General features: G+C 42.5%; 1 protein-coding gene across 1 annotated transcript in view; it reads right to left on the bottom strand.

Moving 5' to 3' along the window:
* Positions 1-877: 877 nt before the first annotated feature.
* Positions 878-15,965, bottom strand: part of LOC123998587 (neurite extension and migration factor-like) — an 88,339-nt gene continuing 73,251 nt past the window's right edge. Inside the window, exons 2-3 of the mRNA XM_046303565.1 lie at positions 8,550-8,674; positions 878-7,551 (exon numbers count right to left, since the gene is read on the bottom strand). Coding sequence (XP_046159521.1) covers positions 3,554-7,551; positions 8,550-8,625 — 4,074 coding nt within the window. The 5' untranslated portion in view covers positions 8,626-8,674 and the 3' untranslated portion in view covers positions 878-3,553. The remainder of the gene's footprint in view (positions 7,552-8,549; positions 8,675-15,965) is intronic.

Genomic DNA, 15,965 nt, shown 5'->3' with positions numbered 1-15,965 from the left:
ATGTAAGTAGAAAAAACATGTTGACTCACCCTAATGCCATTGCCATCCTCCTCTCTTTCATGGATCGGAATCGCCATTGTAATCATTGGCCAGTACGGAGAATTAAGTAAAACCACAAGTTCAAATCCTTATCTCCATCCATGGCTAATTTAGGATAGGGTCAATTTTAGCTAGCTAGCTAGTCACCAGAGGACAACAACACAACAACATTTCTGTCTATGACTTTTGGCTATTGATGTGATGCAATTGGTGTGAAGCCAAATCCAAATTGGCTTCCCGTGACACTTTTTTTTTGGTGCACTAGGACCATTCACAGTTGAGTTCACTCAGTTCGTTGATTGGCTATTATTTTATACATTTTTCTATCAAGGGAGGCCAAATTCTCACTTGCTTCCCTTGCATTCAATGACCAGACATCATCAGCTAGATGGGCTACACATACAGAAACAGAGGGGAGCTGTTTTGCACGCTCAGATGCTTTCTCCGGTGAGACACATTCAACCTCTTGTGAATTGAAGGAAAATAATGAAACACAAGAGAGATAAAATATTTTATGTTTTTTGGGGGTTTTTGTAAATTTTTGGGGAAGCCATCCATGAATATATGCCACTGGAGTAGATAGATTGTAGTCTCTCTAAACATATGCCTATTCATCAAAGCAAATATCTGAAAAAAAAAATTATATGAAGTAACATGTTTTGCATTTTGTGGAGTCCTGGGAAGGTATCTATTTTCAGACATGCAAACACATGCACAGACTACAATAAATATTTTAACATTTCTTGAAATCTTCAAGATGCATGCAACATAAGGACCGTATACATTTTCAGGAAGAGGTCAATACAGTCCCTACATTGAAGAAAATGGAGACCTCATCTGAAAGCAGCAATCAAAAGCTAATTTTTATTTTATATTTATTCCATAAACATTATTACAAAACTCAGCAAGTTACCAATATTACATTGTCACCATACAGGCTTGTCCACAAATATTTAAACCTTTGCAACAGTTACAACAAAACAAAATAATACTAGAATGATTTACATGAAAATCTATAAAACAGCAATAAAATCACAAACATGTCTTTATTTCAGTTTTTCTTTTTGTTTTATCATACTTTTTACACAGTAGCACTACACTCCCACAACAAGATTGGTCTGATTACAAAACTTCCAATAAAATGTTACAACTTTTTTCCCAGTGTTTTACCCTCTTCTTTTTTGGAGTTTTTTTGTTGTCATGTTTGTTATTTTGGTTTTTAAAACCAGAGGCATGTCATTATGCATCCCTTTCACTGCCTGTAAAGGTGAAAAAAGAGTATCCACACTCACAAATACTTCACAGCACTTTCTAAGAAAAATATACACTTAGAAAATATTTTACAAATCGGCACACTGAAAAATATACAAGATTCATCGAGGACGTCAAGAGTTCTTCTGGAATCCCTCTGACAACAACTCTGACGATATTTATAAAGCTCAATATTCTTTTCAACAAAAAAAAGGCAAAACATAATTTCAATTAATGTCAAAATCATGGCAGAATTAGGCTACATCAAACATAACAGTATCTAATACATTCATAAATAGGGCACAGAGGATTTCTTCATCCTTTTTTCAATTACCTGTAAATGAATTTGCTTTCAAGCACCTTTCCGAGGCAGCTCAACAGTGGTACATCATATACAACTCTTGTTGGAGAGGAAGTACAGTACATTCAATTGACAATGGGCAGGGATGATATAAGGCAGTCTACTCCACATCACCTGGTGGTGACACTTGTCGTGATCCCACATCTAAATGACTAGCCTGGCAACCTGGAGAAGATGGAGGGAAGGGGGGTTGCGAGAGACAAAGGTCTTCACAATAAATAATGAGCTCTGATGGATAATATCAATATATGTCAATTGAAATAAATTGTAGAAATCTAATATAGAGCTCCATGTTGGTGCAGTGGTAGGTGAATGCATGAGATTACATTAATCTGTGTGCTAATCTTGAGTATAGTACAAATGCAAACCTTTTGAGCGCTTGGGACTATAAGGTTCTATCTGCAAAAATATGATTCTGAGATAATTGGCTTTAAATTTCCGAACCCTCATTGGTTTCAATGGTGTCTGCAATGTTTATCTTCTATTCTTTTGAAGTTAACAACATGAATTGGTGTATTTACAGTGCTATACAGGTAGAGAACATTGAACAGATCAAGGCTATGCCAATAACTACATTTTGACAAAAATGCAGATAGAACCTTGTCGTCCGATGATCTCGATTTAATTAACCTGTTAGAGCATATTTAATCCCCTTCTCTGTATCTCCATGCTGGCTGTTGATTTTGAGTTCAGATGGTAATCATTTCAGAAGAATGTATGAAAGAAAAGACAGTCATTTGCATTTTGGTCAAATGTGTATCACTGTCAGCTGCAGGTGCTTGGCAAACGGAATAGATCCCAAGTGTAAGATCTCTGGAATGTCGACCGGCCACCATAGTCCAGAACCCCCACCGCACAACCGTAACAAAAAGAACATGAAACAGCCAATATACATACAGATAGAAAATGTTTATACAGGTACTTGATCAACGTTTGGCACATTAATTCCATTTTCAACATTATAATTATTGTCATATTCTGCAAATAGTGCATATGTCTCTGTACAATAGCATTAACAAATTGCAATTTTGGGTACTTACTCCACTTACCCTCCCACCAACTCTCCCCAAACCATGGCAATAAGCCAATGACAAATAATACCATTTAAAGATATTAATACAATTAGGACAGTTTGATAAATTTGTCTTATTGTTAATACAAAAAGAGTCCCTTTTTTAATTCTGAAAAGTCTGTTTCCCAGCAGAACAGTGATACAGTTCTCCAACACCAGCGAAACATCCACAACTGGAATGGCAGGGTGATATCAGTAATGATAGGATAGGCCTACTGTAACTGTTCACTTATGACTCACTCCACTCTCTCTTCTTACACTGAAGAAAACCACTGTCTGAATGTAAGGACGGACAACCTTTGAACTGGGATTTTATTTTGTGGAGAGCCACATACAGAATTTTGACATTATTAAGATGGGGCAAGCTGTTCTGCTGAAATGGAGAAATAAAAACACAAAGCAAACCACTAAGTATCACCAAAAAATATTTTCAAAGCAGTTTCAAAGCAGTTTCAAGGCAATCTTTCTTATTATACAAAAGTCAAATCTAAAGTAACAAAAAACAAAACAATCTAAAGACCAAGAAAGGTGAATCAAGCAGCAGTCAGAAACAAAATGGAGCCACGGTAGTTTGAAAACCCAGTCAAGCTGAAGACAATCAATCACTCAATAGGTAGCTTCTCAGGAACAAATCAAATCTTACATGCAAGTTATTTCGGCTCTATTTAGGGTAAAATAAGCAGGTGGGGTAGTCAAGGTTAATGTCTTTGCCATGCAACACTTGGATTTAAGTCAAAAAGGGAGAGCAGTAAGGGAACCCAGGGAACTGAGCAAGGGGCAGGAGGAAATAGAGTGAGTGGGACATATTTTGCAGCCACCGGTACAAAATATTACCTCAGTTTCTCATAAGAGGCCATCAGAGCTACGTTCTTGCTCGAGTCCCGCTTCCCTGTATTGTTTTCGTCTCGAGCAAATTTTGCACCGGTTTTGTGACGGTACATTTTCTTGTGTGCGGGCCCACAGATGCCAGGTATACCGAGGCTGGACTTGTTAAACATGTTGCAGTCCAGCATGAGAGGGGGGAAGAAGGGGTTTGAAGGACTTAACTTGGCTTGGTTTTTGGCTCCCGTGCCCGTTGCCTTCCTGCCCCTTCCTGCCACAGGGGAGGTGGTATAACCACCCTTTTTCCTGACATTAGCTGTTGTTCCCGCCAGGATTTTAAGTGTCTTAGTTTTAAGGCTGTTGGCATCTGGAGGCTGACAGAGTCCAGACATGGGGTCCCACAGTGGCTCGATTGACACCTTCATAAACCTCTGGACCTCTGCCATCCCAGAGGCTATGTTGGACAGGATGTTGGAGGGCTCTTCAAACTCTCGCTGGTCGTCATCCACAGGACTGTTGTTGTTGCCGTCTGTCCAGCCCCCACCATGCTCCTCCAGTAAAGGCCAGTCTTCTGACAGTCCAGCAAGGCCTTCACTTTCTTCACCTTTTGCATTTGCCTTTGCATCAAGCAGGGCTTTTAGCTTTTTGGATGAACTAGAATTCTGTCTAGGGGCTTTGTTCTTCTCTGTCTTGGGGGCCCTTGGAGCCTTGGTTTTCTGTTTACTGGTTGTTTTCCTTTTTGACTTGGGACCTTTAATTCGACCTCCGATGGATTCGGGCTGCTCATCAAAGACGTTGGGGCCATCAACCTTACATGTGCCGTCATTATCATTGAAAGTATGGAACTGGAACTGATGATTGGTTATCGCTCTGCCATCATGGTTTTGTGTTGGCAGGACATTACAGTCCCACTTAGTCCCATCAGGTGGAGCTGAGAGAGTCTTGTCTCCTGTCTCTCCCTGAAACTCCCTGGCCTTTCCTAGGCTTTCCCTCATTTCCGTCCCCATCACCTGTGGGGAGAGATTTGGTGTGTCGGGTGGTGACATCTCTGACAACGGCGAGTGCCTGAACTTATCGGGGGTGAAGTTGGAGATGTCCAGTAGGTCTGTAGACTCCCTGAGGGGAGTGATTTCATCGGTACTTTGCTGGATCACCAGTTTGGGACTGCAGTGGGCCAAGAAGTTCTCGTTCACATCCTCTTCACTCTCCTTTTCACAGGACTTGAGACTCATAGAGCTGTAGTTGCTGGAGGTGGCAGACAGTGAACTCATAGAGTCATAGCTGGCCAGCCTGCCATTCTCTGTGTTTAGAGTTACTCTATGGAACTGCACCTGTTCCTCTTCAGCTGACCGGCTGACTTGTAGGCCTGAGTCTAGTCCTGGTGGCTCCTCAGGTAAATATGCCTTATCATACAGCAGTCTGTTGCCATCTACATTGACTTGACTATATCCTGACAACGGCAAGTTGTTTGTCATTGGCAAAGAAATGGTGCTGGAAAAGCCAGAAGGTTCAGGTTTAATATCAGGTGTAAATGATAAATGTTTACCTTCAGACTGCCATGATGTGTGAGTGAAGTTTGGCTCCATTTGATTGGAGCAGTTAGAGGGAGATTGTTGGAGCTCAGACTCTGAGGGTGGGGATAGAACACAGCTCTGGGCCAGCTGTAGGTTAGTGAATGGATTCTCCTCCTGGGAGAGGCCATGAGGAAACTGCTGTCGGGGATGCTGCTGATGCTGCTGTGAGTAATATGTCAGCCCAGTGTTACTGGATGAGTCAGAGGCCTCTAGTAATGTCTGCAGGTAGCCTCCAGGGATGACATGTAGACCACTATTCACATTTACAGGATGGGTCATTGTACTGGAAGGGGAGCAGGGGGCTGGTGTAAAAGGGGACGTTTCATTGGGGTTGACACTGACAGTGGAGTCATCACAAAGCTGGGGGCTGCCTGCAGTGGAGTAAACTATGTCAGGGTGCTGATTTGGGGATAGTGGGCCAACCTCTTGTGGCTGTATCACAGTTTTACCATCCTCCCGCTGAGCCTCGTTCATTTTTTTCAACCTCAGTCTGGCCTCGCTTTTAAATTTCCTTATTTGCACAGTCTTATTCCCAAGTCTTTTCCCCTCCCTCTCTAGCGATCTGCTTTTTCCTGTCACACTGCCTTGGTCTAATCTAGCAGCACAGTCAGAGGTCGTTGTTGTTATAGATTCCATATCTGTACAGGCAGCTTCATCCTCAGCTGCGCCCACCTCTTGCTTGTGATCGGTGAGGTTTGGCGAGAGCTTTACAGCGTGAATTCTTTGAATCCGGACTCTATTTGCAATCCTGTATTTTCTTTTTGTCAGGCTCGAATTAAGGGAACGCCTGCAGCCATTTGGAAATGTGTTTTTATCACCAGCAGCCAGCATGCGCTGCTCCTGCATTTCCTGGCGCCTCTTTTGCCAGTAGTCTTTCAGAGGAGCCATTCTCTGGTACTTATGAACTAAGTCCTTACTTAAGCTTACTGTTGTCTCTGATGTGTCAATTTTGCCAAGCTTTAATAACATGTGCTTCTCCCCTTTAAATCGGTTTATGATAATGTATTTGATTATCACCGGAGGCTCTTTTCGTGAGGATTTTCTCCTCTTCTTTGGACACCAGTCGTCATCCTCCTCTTTTTTTGTACCCACCGTCTGCTTGTCTTTTTTCTCTGTGTTCCTCTCGCTCTCGATAGAATCCACGTCGTACAGATAGTCGTCGCTGTATCTGACTTTCCTCTTGGACCTCAGCCCATAGCTCAGCTGGCTGGAGGAGCTGGAGTTCTCCCTGGAGAGGAAGCAGTGTTTCTGTTTGGTCTGGCAGGTGTCAAGGGAGGATCCAGTACAGGAGCTGTCATCGCTGTACTCTCCAGAGTCCACTGTGGAATTGTTGAAGTCAAACAGGTAGCTGCTCTCTGGACTGACATTCGGTGTCACCTCAGCAGAGCTGCTGCTGTTGTTTTTGTCAACCTTTTCTCCAGCCGCCCAGACTTCAACTATCTCCCCCTTCACCTGTGCCCCTTCAGCTCCCTTCTTCACTGTTCCCTCACCCTCCTTTTTGGCCACGACACTTGGGAAGAAGTTGAACTGGGTTTCCTCCTGAATGGGGTTGGTCTTTTCTCGGACGTTGTCCTGGAAGGACTCATAGCGGATCTTCAGCGAGCACACGTCACTGCCCAGGGTGGAGTCCTCGTCCTCATCATCAAACATGTAGTTGTCTACGTCCTCTTCTGAGAAGAGGTTGACAGAGAGCTCATTCTTAGAGCAGAGGTCCAGCAGCTCGATCTTACTTTCGCTGATAAAGGACTCAAAGCAGCCCCAGTCCTGGCTGGAATTGGCCAGTAGAGCCTCCTCACCATTGCACTTGTCCAGGAGCAGGCCTTCGTAGATACTCTTTGACGTGGCGTCCTCCGAGTCGCTGTCCTCCGCTGACTTCTCATCATCTGTCTTCTCCTCTGCCCTGATCTTGTGCTCTGGGTAGCTGAGGAGCTGGTCTGAGAGCAGCTGATCCCCGTAGCGGATACCATCCCCAGAACTCATGCACTGCATGGCCATGTCAGGACAGGAGACAGGACAGGGGTCATAGTCCCGGCCCAGGTCCAGCCCTGGCTCAGGCTCTGTAGCGTCCTTGGTCTCGATGAAACAGCCCAGGCATGTGCGGCTTTGTGGCATGAGGCAGTCCCCTCCAGACAGGGCTGATACACTCCCTACCTCCATTATTGTGAAAGCTGCTTTGTTACTACAGTCCTCTGGAAGAGCCCAGGGACTCACCTCTTTTGTTGTGCAAGAGGAGGTGTGGGAGATGGCATGGATAGAAGAGGAGTCATCAGTGGTAGTGGTGGTGATGCTGGGCTCAGAGGTCTCTGTTGGGCTGAGGGGTGAGGATGGGTTCAGTGAGGTCCTCTCACTCTCATGGCCTCCTTTTGGTTGATTGGCTGTAGGTGAGATGGCGGTGCTGTCTGGCTGCAGATTACTGTCCTGGATGTGCGATTCTGTAGAGCAGAACAGAGAGATGATATCAGATAATAACTAATTCACCAGTGAACTCACTGATGGACAATGTGAGAGTACTTTAATATACTGTCCTTTATGAGAGGACATTTTAATATACTCTACTATTTCCTATCTTTAATAATTTTTCATTTTCAGCTCAATGTATGTTCCTAGCCTCTCTTACAGTTGATAAAATGTACAGGTCGTTTTTTTAAAAACAGGCTGCACAAAGTAATCATTTTGTACAAAGACAAGGAATAATATAGCTAATTCAAGCTGAAAAGGTGAATTCTGCTTTTTATTGAGGAAAATGAAATGCTCATAATTTTCTCATCATTGTGTTTCTTGTGCTTTATAATTTGTGATAAGAATACATTGAGAATAAAATACCCAATAGAAAGTAATGGGACAATTATAGTGGAAATATACCATTAGCCTATTTTTGACTCTTAAATAAGGCCTAGGCACGGCCTCTTCTATTACTCTGGTTCATGTATTTAAAGGATACATGGAAGGAATGACAAACGTAATAACCTTTCCCCTGCTCTTTGTGAGTGGTCTTCCCCCTTTGACATTCAGGATCATTAGGGGTGGGAAAGGATGATAAGTACTTTCAGAAGTAAAAAATGGAGGAAAACATTCCACACATTGGAACGTTTCTGAGCACTGAAACATTACTCATCCATTCAGATGCAGCAAAGGTTAAGGTCAATAAATATCAAGGCTGGGGCTTCTTGCCTTTCAGTTCTGTGAAGGTAACAGGCAAACTCAATAGCAGAGGAGGTGAAAACAATGCATAGCATAAGAACTCTGTGCCTCCTTGTAACCAGCAGGACATCATGTACTGTGGTCATGTGACACCATTCCCTCTGTTCCTTAATAGAAACATGTTAAAATGCTAAAACATACAGTATGAAGTGTTGATATATACCTGAGGTGAGGAATTACATCTTGGTGTGTCCATCATTTTTTATATTCAAGTATGAAATGTCTTTACCATTCTCATCCTCTTTGTTGATCTGTTCCAGGTTTGGAGCCAGCACAGAAAAGTTGGGTTCTTGAAAAACATCCATCAATTTAGCTTGGTTCTAGTTGTCCCTTACACTTTTGCCACTATCCAACCTGCAAAAACACAGAGAAAGAGACACATGAAAAAAGCTGACAAAAGGAGAAGGCTTATTATGTCATCATAACAATATACACTGTCACGTACATCTCTATTGACCCTCGTCTTTGTCAACTACAATGTATGAAAGGCTTCAAAAGTGCCTAGGGAATGGAGATTTTATGTATGAAAATGTTTTTTTTTTTTAACGATATTTCTCCTCAATAACATGTTTTTTTGCCGACGATTCTATTCTTTGTTCCCCTAAAATATGTGTCCCAATCTACGGGCTATTAAGGGATATTGGGCACCAATATAGGAGACTGACATATATTGTATATTGTATCTAGTAGACTTTTCAACACCTGAGCCTCAGGCTGTATGCAAATTGTAGGCAAATCCTCCTGGCCTTTTGAATATTGCTTTAATCAAGCATTTCTCAGCTCTGAAAACTCCTCAATAACTTGCTTGCTTTATGAGAATTGCTCTAAGCAAATGTCAGAAGTAACAATAGTATAAAATCACACCAACAAGATCCGATTTCTGTACCATATTCAATATTCTTAGCTCTCTAACTCTCCTGTTCACTCTTCCCCACTCCCCGTCCTCCTCCAACCATCCATTTTCTTGCAACCAAGGAGCAAAAACAAATGGCCAGATTAATGAAGATGGAGAAGAAGCAATAAGAGGTTGCATAAAATTAGCCTTCTGTCTAACGATCATGTCCAATTTAACACCTTATTAAGCCATGTTGTTTCATCTCCTGGAGGCCATTTGCAACAAAGGTTTGTGAGCCGCATGAAACAAGACTTTCTGCCAGTGCAGTGCTGACTCACTGCCAGCTGGAATGATGCTGGTAACCTGGACTGGGTCTCTGTCTCTGTGTAATTAACCTGGGTCTCTGTGTTAACCTGGCCAACCATGGGTCTTTGTGTTAACCTGGCCTGAGTACTCTGTGTTAACTTGGCTATTGTTCTCTGTTTTAACCTGGCCATTATTCTCTGTTTTAACCTGGCCATTCTTCTCTGTTTTAACCTGGCCATTATTCTCTGTTTTAACCTGGCCATTATTCTGTGTTAACCTAACCAGCCATGGTGTTTGTGTTAACCTGACCAGCTATGGTCTTTGTGTTAACCTGACCAGCCATGGTCTTTGTGTTAACCTGACCAGCTATGGTCTTTGTGTTAACCTGACCAGCCATGTTCTTTGTGTTAACCTGACCAGCCATGGTCTCTGTGTTAACCTGACCAGCCATGGTCTTTGTGTTAACCTGACCAGCCATGGTCTTTGTGTTAACCTGACCAGCCATGGTCTTTGTGTTAACCTGACCAGCCATGGTCTTTGTGTTAACCTGACCAGCCATGGTCTTTGTGTTAACCTGACCAGCCATGGTCTCTGTGTTAACCTGACCAGCCATGGTCTCTGTGTTAACCTGACCAGCCATGGTCTTTGTGTTAACCTGACCAGCCATGGTCTCTGTGTTAACCTGACCAGCCATGGTCTTTGTATTAACCTGACCAGCCATGGTCTCTGTGTTAACCTGACCAGCCATGCGTCTCTATGTTAAACTGACCAGCTATGGGTCTCTATGTTAAACTGACCATGGTTCTCGACTCTGTGTTAACCTGGCCATGGGTCTCTGTGTTAACCTCCCAAAAACTGTTTGAATCAATGTTGTTTCCACATAATTTAAACCCAAAAAATGTAACGTGATGATATTGAATCAATGTAGAAAACTGATTGGATTTGCAAAATGTCATCAGTGTAAGGGAATTGTATCTATTTTTACCCAACCTAAATCCAATGTCAATGTGATTTCCCGTTAGTTGGCAACAAAGAAAGACGGTGAACTGACATCTATGCCAGCGGGCTGGCCACGGGTCTCAGTGTTAACCTGCTCATGTCTGTGTTAACCTGACCACGGGTGTCAGTGTTAACCTGACCACGGGTCTCAGTGTTAACCTGATCATGTCTGTGTTAACCTGACCACGGGTCTCTGTGTTAACCTGATCATGTCTGTGTTAACCTGACCACAGGTCTCTGTGTTAACCTGAACACGGGTCTCTGTGTTAACCTGACACGGGTCTCTGTGTTAACCTGACCACGGGTCTCTGTGTTAACCTGACCACGGGTCTCTGTGTTAACCTGACCACGGGTCTCAGTGTTAACCTGACCATGTCTGTGTTAACCTGACCACGGGTGTCAGTGTTAACCTGACCACGGGTCTCAGTGTTAACCTGATCATGTCTGTGTTAACCTGACCACGGGTCTCAGTGTTAACCTGATCATGTCTGTGTTAACCTGACCACGGGTCTCTGTGTTAACCTGACCACGGGTCTCTGAGTTAACCTGACCACGGGTCTCTGTGTTAACCTGACCACGGGTCTCTGTGTTAACCTGACCACGGATCTCTGTGTTAACCTGACCACGGATCTCTGTGTTAACCTGACCACGGGTCTCAGTGTTAACCTGACCACGGGTCTCAGTGTTAACCTGACCATGGGTCTCTGTGTTAACCTGACCATGGGTCTCTGTGTTAAGCTGACCACGGGTCTCTGTGTTAAGCTGACCACGGATCTCTGTGTTAAGCTGACCACGGGTCTCTGTGTTAACCTGACCACGTGTCTCAGTGTTAACCTGATCATGTCTGTGTTAACCTGACCACGAGTCTCTGTGTTAACCTGATCATGTCTGTGTTAACCTGACCACGGGTCTCTGTGTTAACCTGACCACGGGTCTCAGTGTTAACCTGACCACGTGTCTCAGTGTTAACCTGATCATGTCTGTGTTAACCTGACCACGGGTCTCTGTGTTAACCTGACCACGAGTCTCTGTGTTAACCTGATCATGTCTGTGTTAACCTGACCACGGGTCTCTGTGTTAACCTGATCATGTCTGTGTTAACCTGACCACGGGTCTCAGTGTTAACCTGATCATGTCTGTGTTAACCTGACCACGGGTCTCAGTGTTAACCTGACCACGGGTCTCAGTGTTAACCTGACCACGGGTCTCTGTGTTAACCTGACCACGGGTCTCAGTGTTAACCTGACCACGGGTCTCAGTGTTAACCTGACCACGGGTCTCAGTGTTAACCTGACCACGGGTCTCAGTGTTAACCTGACCATGTCTGTGTTAACCTGACCACGGGTCTCTGTGTTAACCTGACCATGGGTCTCAGTGTTAACCTGACCACGGGTCTCAGTGTTAACCTGACCACGAGTGTAACAGATGTCCAGTGTAGACAAGAAAACTGGTCTCGGCACAAGTGTAATATATGTTATCGTGTATCGTAACTCTCTTGTGTTGTGATTTTAAAGAAGGGAATACCCAGCCAGCGGGCCAAGTTGATTGGTGTTTGTTCTGAGGATAGACACAAGAGTTGCCCATTAGATGTGCAAGACAACAGTATGTTGATGGCTGTAGATTTGCGATCCATCGCGATCCATGTCAATATCAGAATGGGTATTTTGTAATCAAACATAACCATGACAAAAAGAGTACAAAATACAATAAATGTAAGTACCTGATGATAGACACAAGGAATCACATTAGATGTGCAGGACAATAGTATGTTGATGGCTGTAGTTTCATGATTTGTCTGTTAGCATGGAAATAACAATGATTTAGCAGGGACTAGTGTGACCATTGCCATCTTGAGCATGCTAGCTAACTCGCTCTTACAGAAATAACATGCAAAAGCACATCCCAAGATGCTCCCAATATCTAACAGGTACTGTACACATATTCCTTCATAAAGTATCCACACTGCTTGACTTTTTACAAATTTTGTTGCCTTACAAAGTGGGATTAAAATGGATTTAATTGTCATTCTTTGTCAACAATCCTCACAAAATATTCTAATGTGGAAGAAACTGTGGAAGAATATGGGAGAAAAATGTGGAAGAAAAATTCTAACATTTGTAAAACATTTATGAAGTATAAAACACTAATATATTTTGATTAGATAAGTATTCAACCCTTTAAGTCAATACATGTTAGAATCACCTTTGGCAGTGATTACAGCTGTGAGTCTTTCTGGATAAGTCTCTAAGAGATTTCCACACCTGGATTGTGCAACATTCCACCTCTGTCAAATTGGTTGTTGATCGTTGCTAGACAACCATTTTCAGGTCTTGTCATAGATTTTCAAGCAGACTTAAGTCAAAACTGTAACTCAGCCACTCAGGAACATTCACTGTCCTCTTGGTAAGCAATTCCAGTGTATATTTGGCCTTGTGTTTTAGGTTATTGTCCTGCTGAAAGATGAATTCATCTCCCAGTGTCTAGTAGAAAGCAGACTGAACCAGGTTTTCCTCTGGGATTTTGCCTGTGCTTAGCTCCATTCTGTACATTTTCTATCCTGAAAAACTTCCCAGTCCTTAACAATTACAAGCATACCCATAACATGATGCAGCCAACACTATGAATAAAAATATGGAGAGTGGCACTCAGTAATGTGTTGTATTGGATTTGCCCCAAACATAAACACTTTGCTTTCAGGACAAAAACTTAACTGCTTTGTCACATCTTTTGAAGTATTACTTTAGTGCCTTTTAGCAAACAGGATGCATGTTTTGGATTTTTTTTTGTTTGTTCAGGCTTCCTTCTCGAACAACATAATTCCACTTTGACATTATGGGGCATTATTGTGTGTAGGCCAGCGACAATTTTAAATTCCATCTGCAACACAAGAAAATGTGGAAAAAGTCAAGGGGCGTGAATAATTTCTGAAGGCACTGTATACACATCAGGACATATACGCAGTAGACTCGTACACATTGTAGAATACGTTACTTCAGAACGTGACCTACATGCTTGCATGTCAATATCAGACTGGGAAGAATGTATTTTTGCGATCTCCCCCTATCTGCAAGCATGACTAATGGCATAACATCTTATTGATATGTAAATTCAACCAACCAATAGGAATACAGAAACATCGGATACATATTTCTGCAGTGTCAAGTGGAAACATAACCAACCCCATTAACAAGATCGGACCGTTTTTATTTTTTTTTGCCTAAAATTACATACCGAAATCTGCCTGTAGCTCAGGACCTGAAGCAAGGAAGCATATTATTGATACATTTTTAAACACTTTGAAGTTTGTGAAAATGTGAAATTAATGAAGGAGAATATAACACATTAGATCTGGTAAAAGATAATACGTGTTTCTTTGTGTTTTTTGTTCCGTTATCTTTGAAATGCAAGAGAAAGGTCACAATGTATTATTCCAGGTTAGGCTCAATTTTGATTTTGGACACTAGATGGCAGCAGTGTATGTGCAAAGTTTTAGACTGATCCAATGAACCATTGCATGTCTGTTCAAACTGTTGTATCAAGTCTGCCCAAATGTACCTAATTGGTTTATTAATACATTTTCAAGTTCATAACTGTGCACTCTCCTCAAACAATATAATGTTATTATTTCACTGTAATAGCTACTGTAAATTGGACAGAGTAGTTAGATTAACAAGAATAAAAGCTTTCTGCCCATATCAGATATGTCTATGTCCTGGGAAATGATTGTGTTACTTACAACCCCGTGCTAATCACATGTTTACTCAACCTTCCCACGGGTGGGGGGTTGGGGGGTGCACCGATCCTGTAGAGGTTAACCTGGCCAAGGCCCTCCTTGTTATCCTGGCCATGGTTCTCTGTCTGTTTTATCATGGCAATGGGCCTCTGTTTTACCCTGGCCACTCTGTCTACCACTGTAAACTAATTTTACTGAAAAGACTCTGGTCTACTCTTAAGTTATCACTGAGTCATTGGGAAGTGGAGTTAAAATCTTAACTGTAGAATTGTCTTATCTCAGCACTGCGTAGAGAGAGACCACTGGAAACAGAGTAGTACAGGGAGAGAGTTTGCAGAGATATGAAATATTATCTTCAGCGGGAGATGCTCAGCATCTTTTTACAACTGAAAACAACACCTGGTGGGCCCAAGATGACAAATGCGTGAAAGTATAACTGCCAGACTTGAATCCATTACTGGCATGGAGTAGCATCTGTGGTTATCAAACCCTTGTGAGGCACATTCAATGTATTTTTTAATGTATGTATGCAGAGAAAAGGAAAACATGTCCTATCATCTGAAATGAATGCCCAGGTTATCATAGCTCTCTCTCTACTCAGAAGGGGTCACTGTTAAACAGAAAGGATCACTGTTGATGCAGGAGAATTCACTTGTACAAGTCCACAATTACGTCCACATCACCTGATCCACCTGCTGCAGTTAGGGCTCTAAATGGGAGGATCTGTGACACACACTGACACTGCTCTGTGCCTTTCTTCTCAGGAGGAACAACTGACTTCCCAGATAAAACACTGAATTTAATATGAACCAAATATGTTTTTCTTGAAATTTGAAATGGTTACTCTTTGTACTATGTTTCAACTACAGAATACTTTCTGAAAGACATGCTATATGGTGGTGCTAGACTACAACATAGCCAACCTGGTTGACCTGTTTCACTTAAAATAATTAAATGCTATGGATTTGTAGTAGAGCATAGCAGTATCCCATTACAGGAGTATGTTGATGTTATAGCAAATTGTAAGTCTTCAACAGTCAACTTTCAAAATGATACAAAGTTCTGTTTGCAAGATACAACTGAAAACTGTCGTCCTGATTAAAGAAGCAATAAAACCGGCCATCTTTAGACTTGTTGAGTATCTGGAGCATCAGCATTTGTGGGTTCGATTAAAGGCTCAAAGTGGCCAGAAACAAATAACTTTCTTCTGAAACTCGTCAGTCTATTCTTGTTCTGAGAAATGAAGGCTATTCCATGCGAGATATTGTCAAGAAACTGAAGATCACTGTGTACTACTCCCTTTGCAGAACAGAGCAAACTGGCCCTAACCAGAATAGAAAGAGGAGTGGGAGGCCCCGGTGCACAACTGAGCAAGAGGACAAGTACATTAGAGTGTCTACTTTGAGAAACAGACGCCTCACACGTCTTCAACTGGCAGCTTCATTAAATAGTACCCGCAAAACACCAGCCTCAACGTCAACAGTAAAGAGGCGACTCCGGGATGCTGGCCTTCTAGGCAGAGTTGCTAAGAAAATGCCATATCTCAGACTGGTCAATAAAAAGAAAAGATTAAGATGGGCAAAAGAACACAGACACTGGACAGAGGAACTCTGCCTAGAAGGCCAGCATCCCGGAGTCGCCTCTTCACTGTTGACGTTGAGACTGGTGTTTTGCGGGTACTATTTAATGAAGCTGCCAGTTGAGGACTTGTGAGGCGTCTGTTTCTCAAAGGAGTGATGGATTGCTGATAATGGGCCTTTGTACGCCTATGT

The sequence above is a fragment of the Oncorhynchus gorbuscha genome, linkage group LG16, assembly GCF_021184085.1.
Source record: "Oncorhynchus gorbuscha isolate QuinsamMale2020 ecotype Even-year linkage group LG16, OgorEven_v1.0, whole genome shotgun sequence".
NCBI classification, from domain to species: Eukaryota; Metazoa; Chordata; class Actinopteri; order Salmoniformes; family Salmonidae; genus Oncorhynchus; species Oncorhynchus gorbuscha.
The sequence above is the reverse complement of the archived record's forward strand: the minus strand, read 5'-3'. Positions and strand labels throughout refer to the sequence as shown.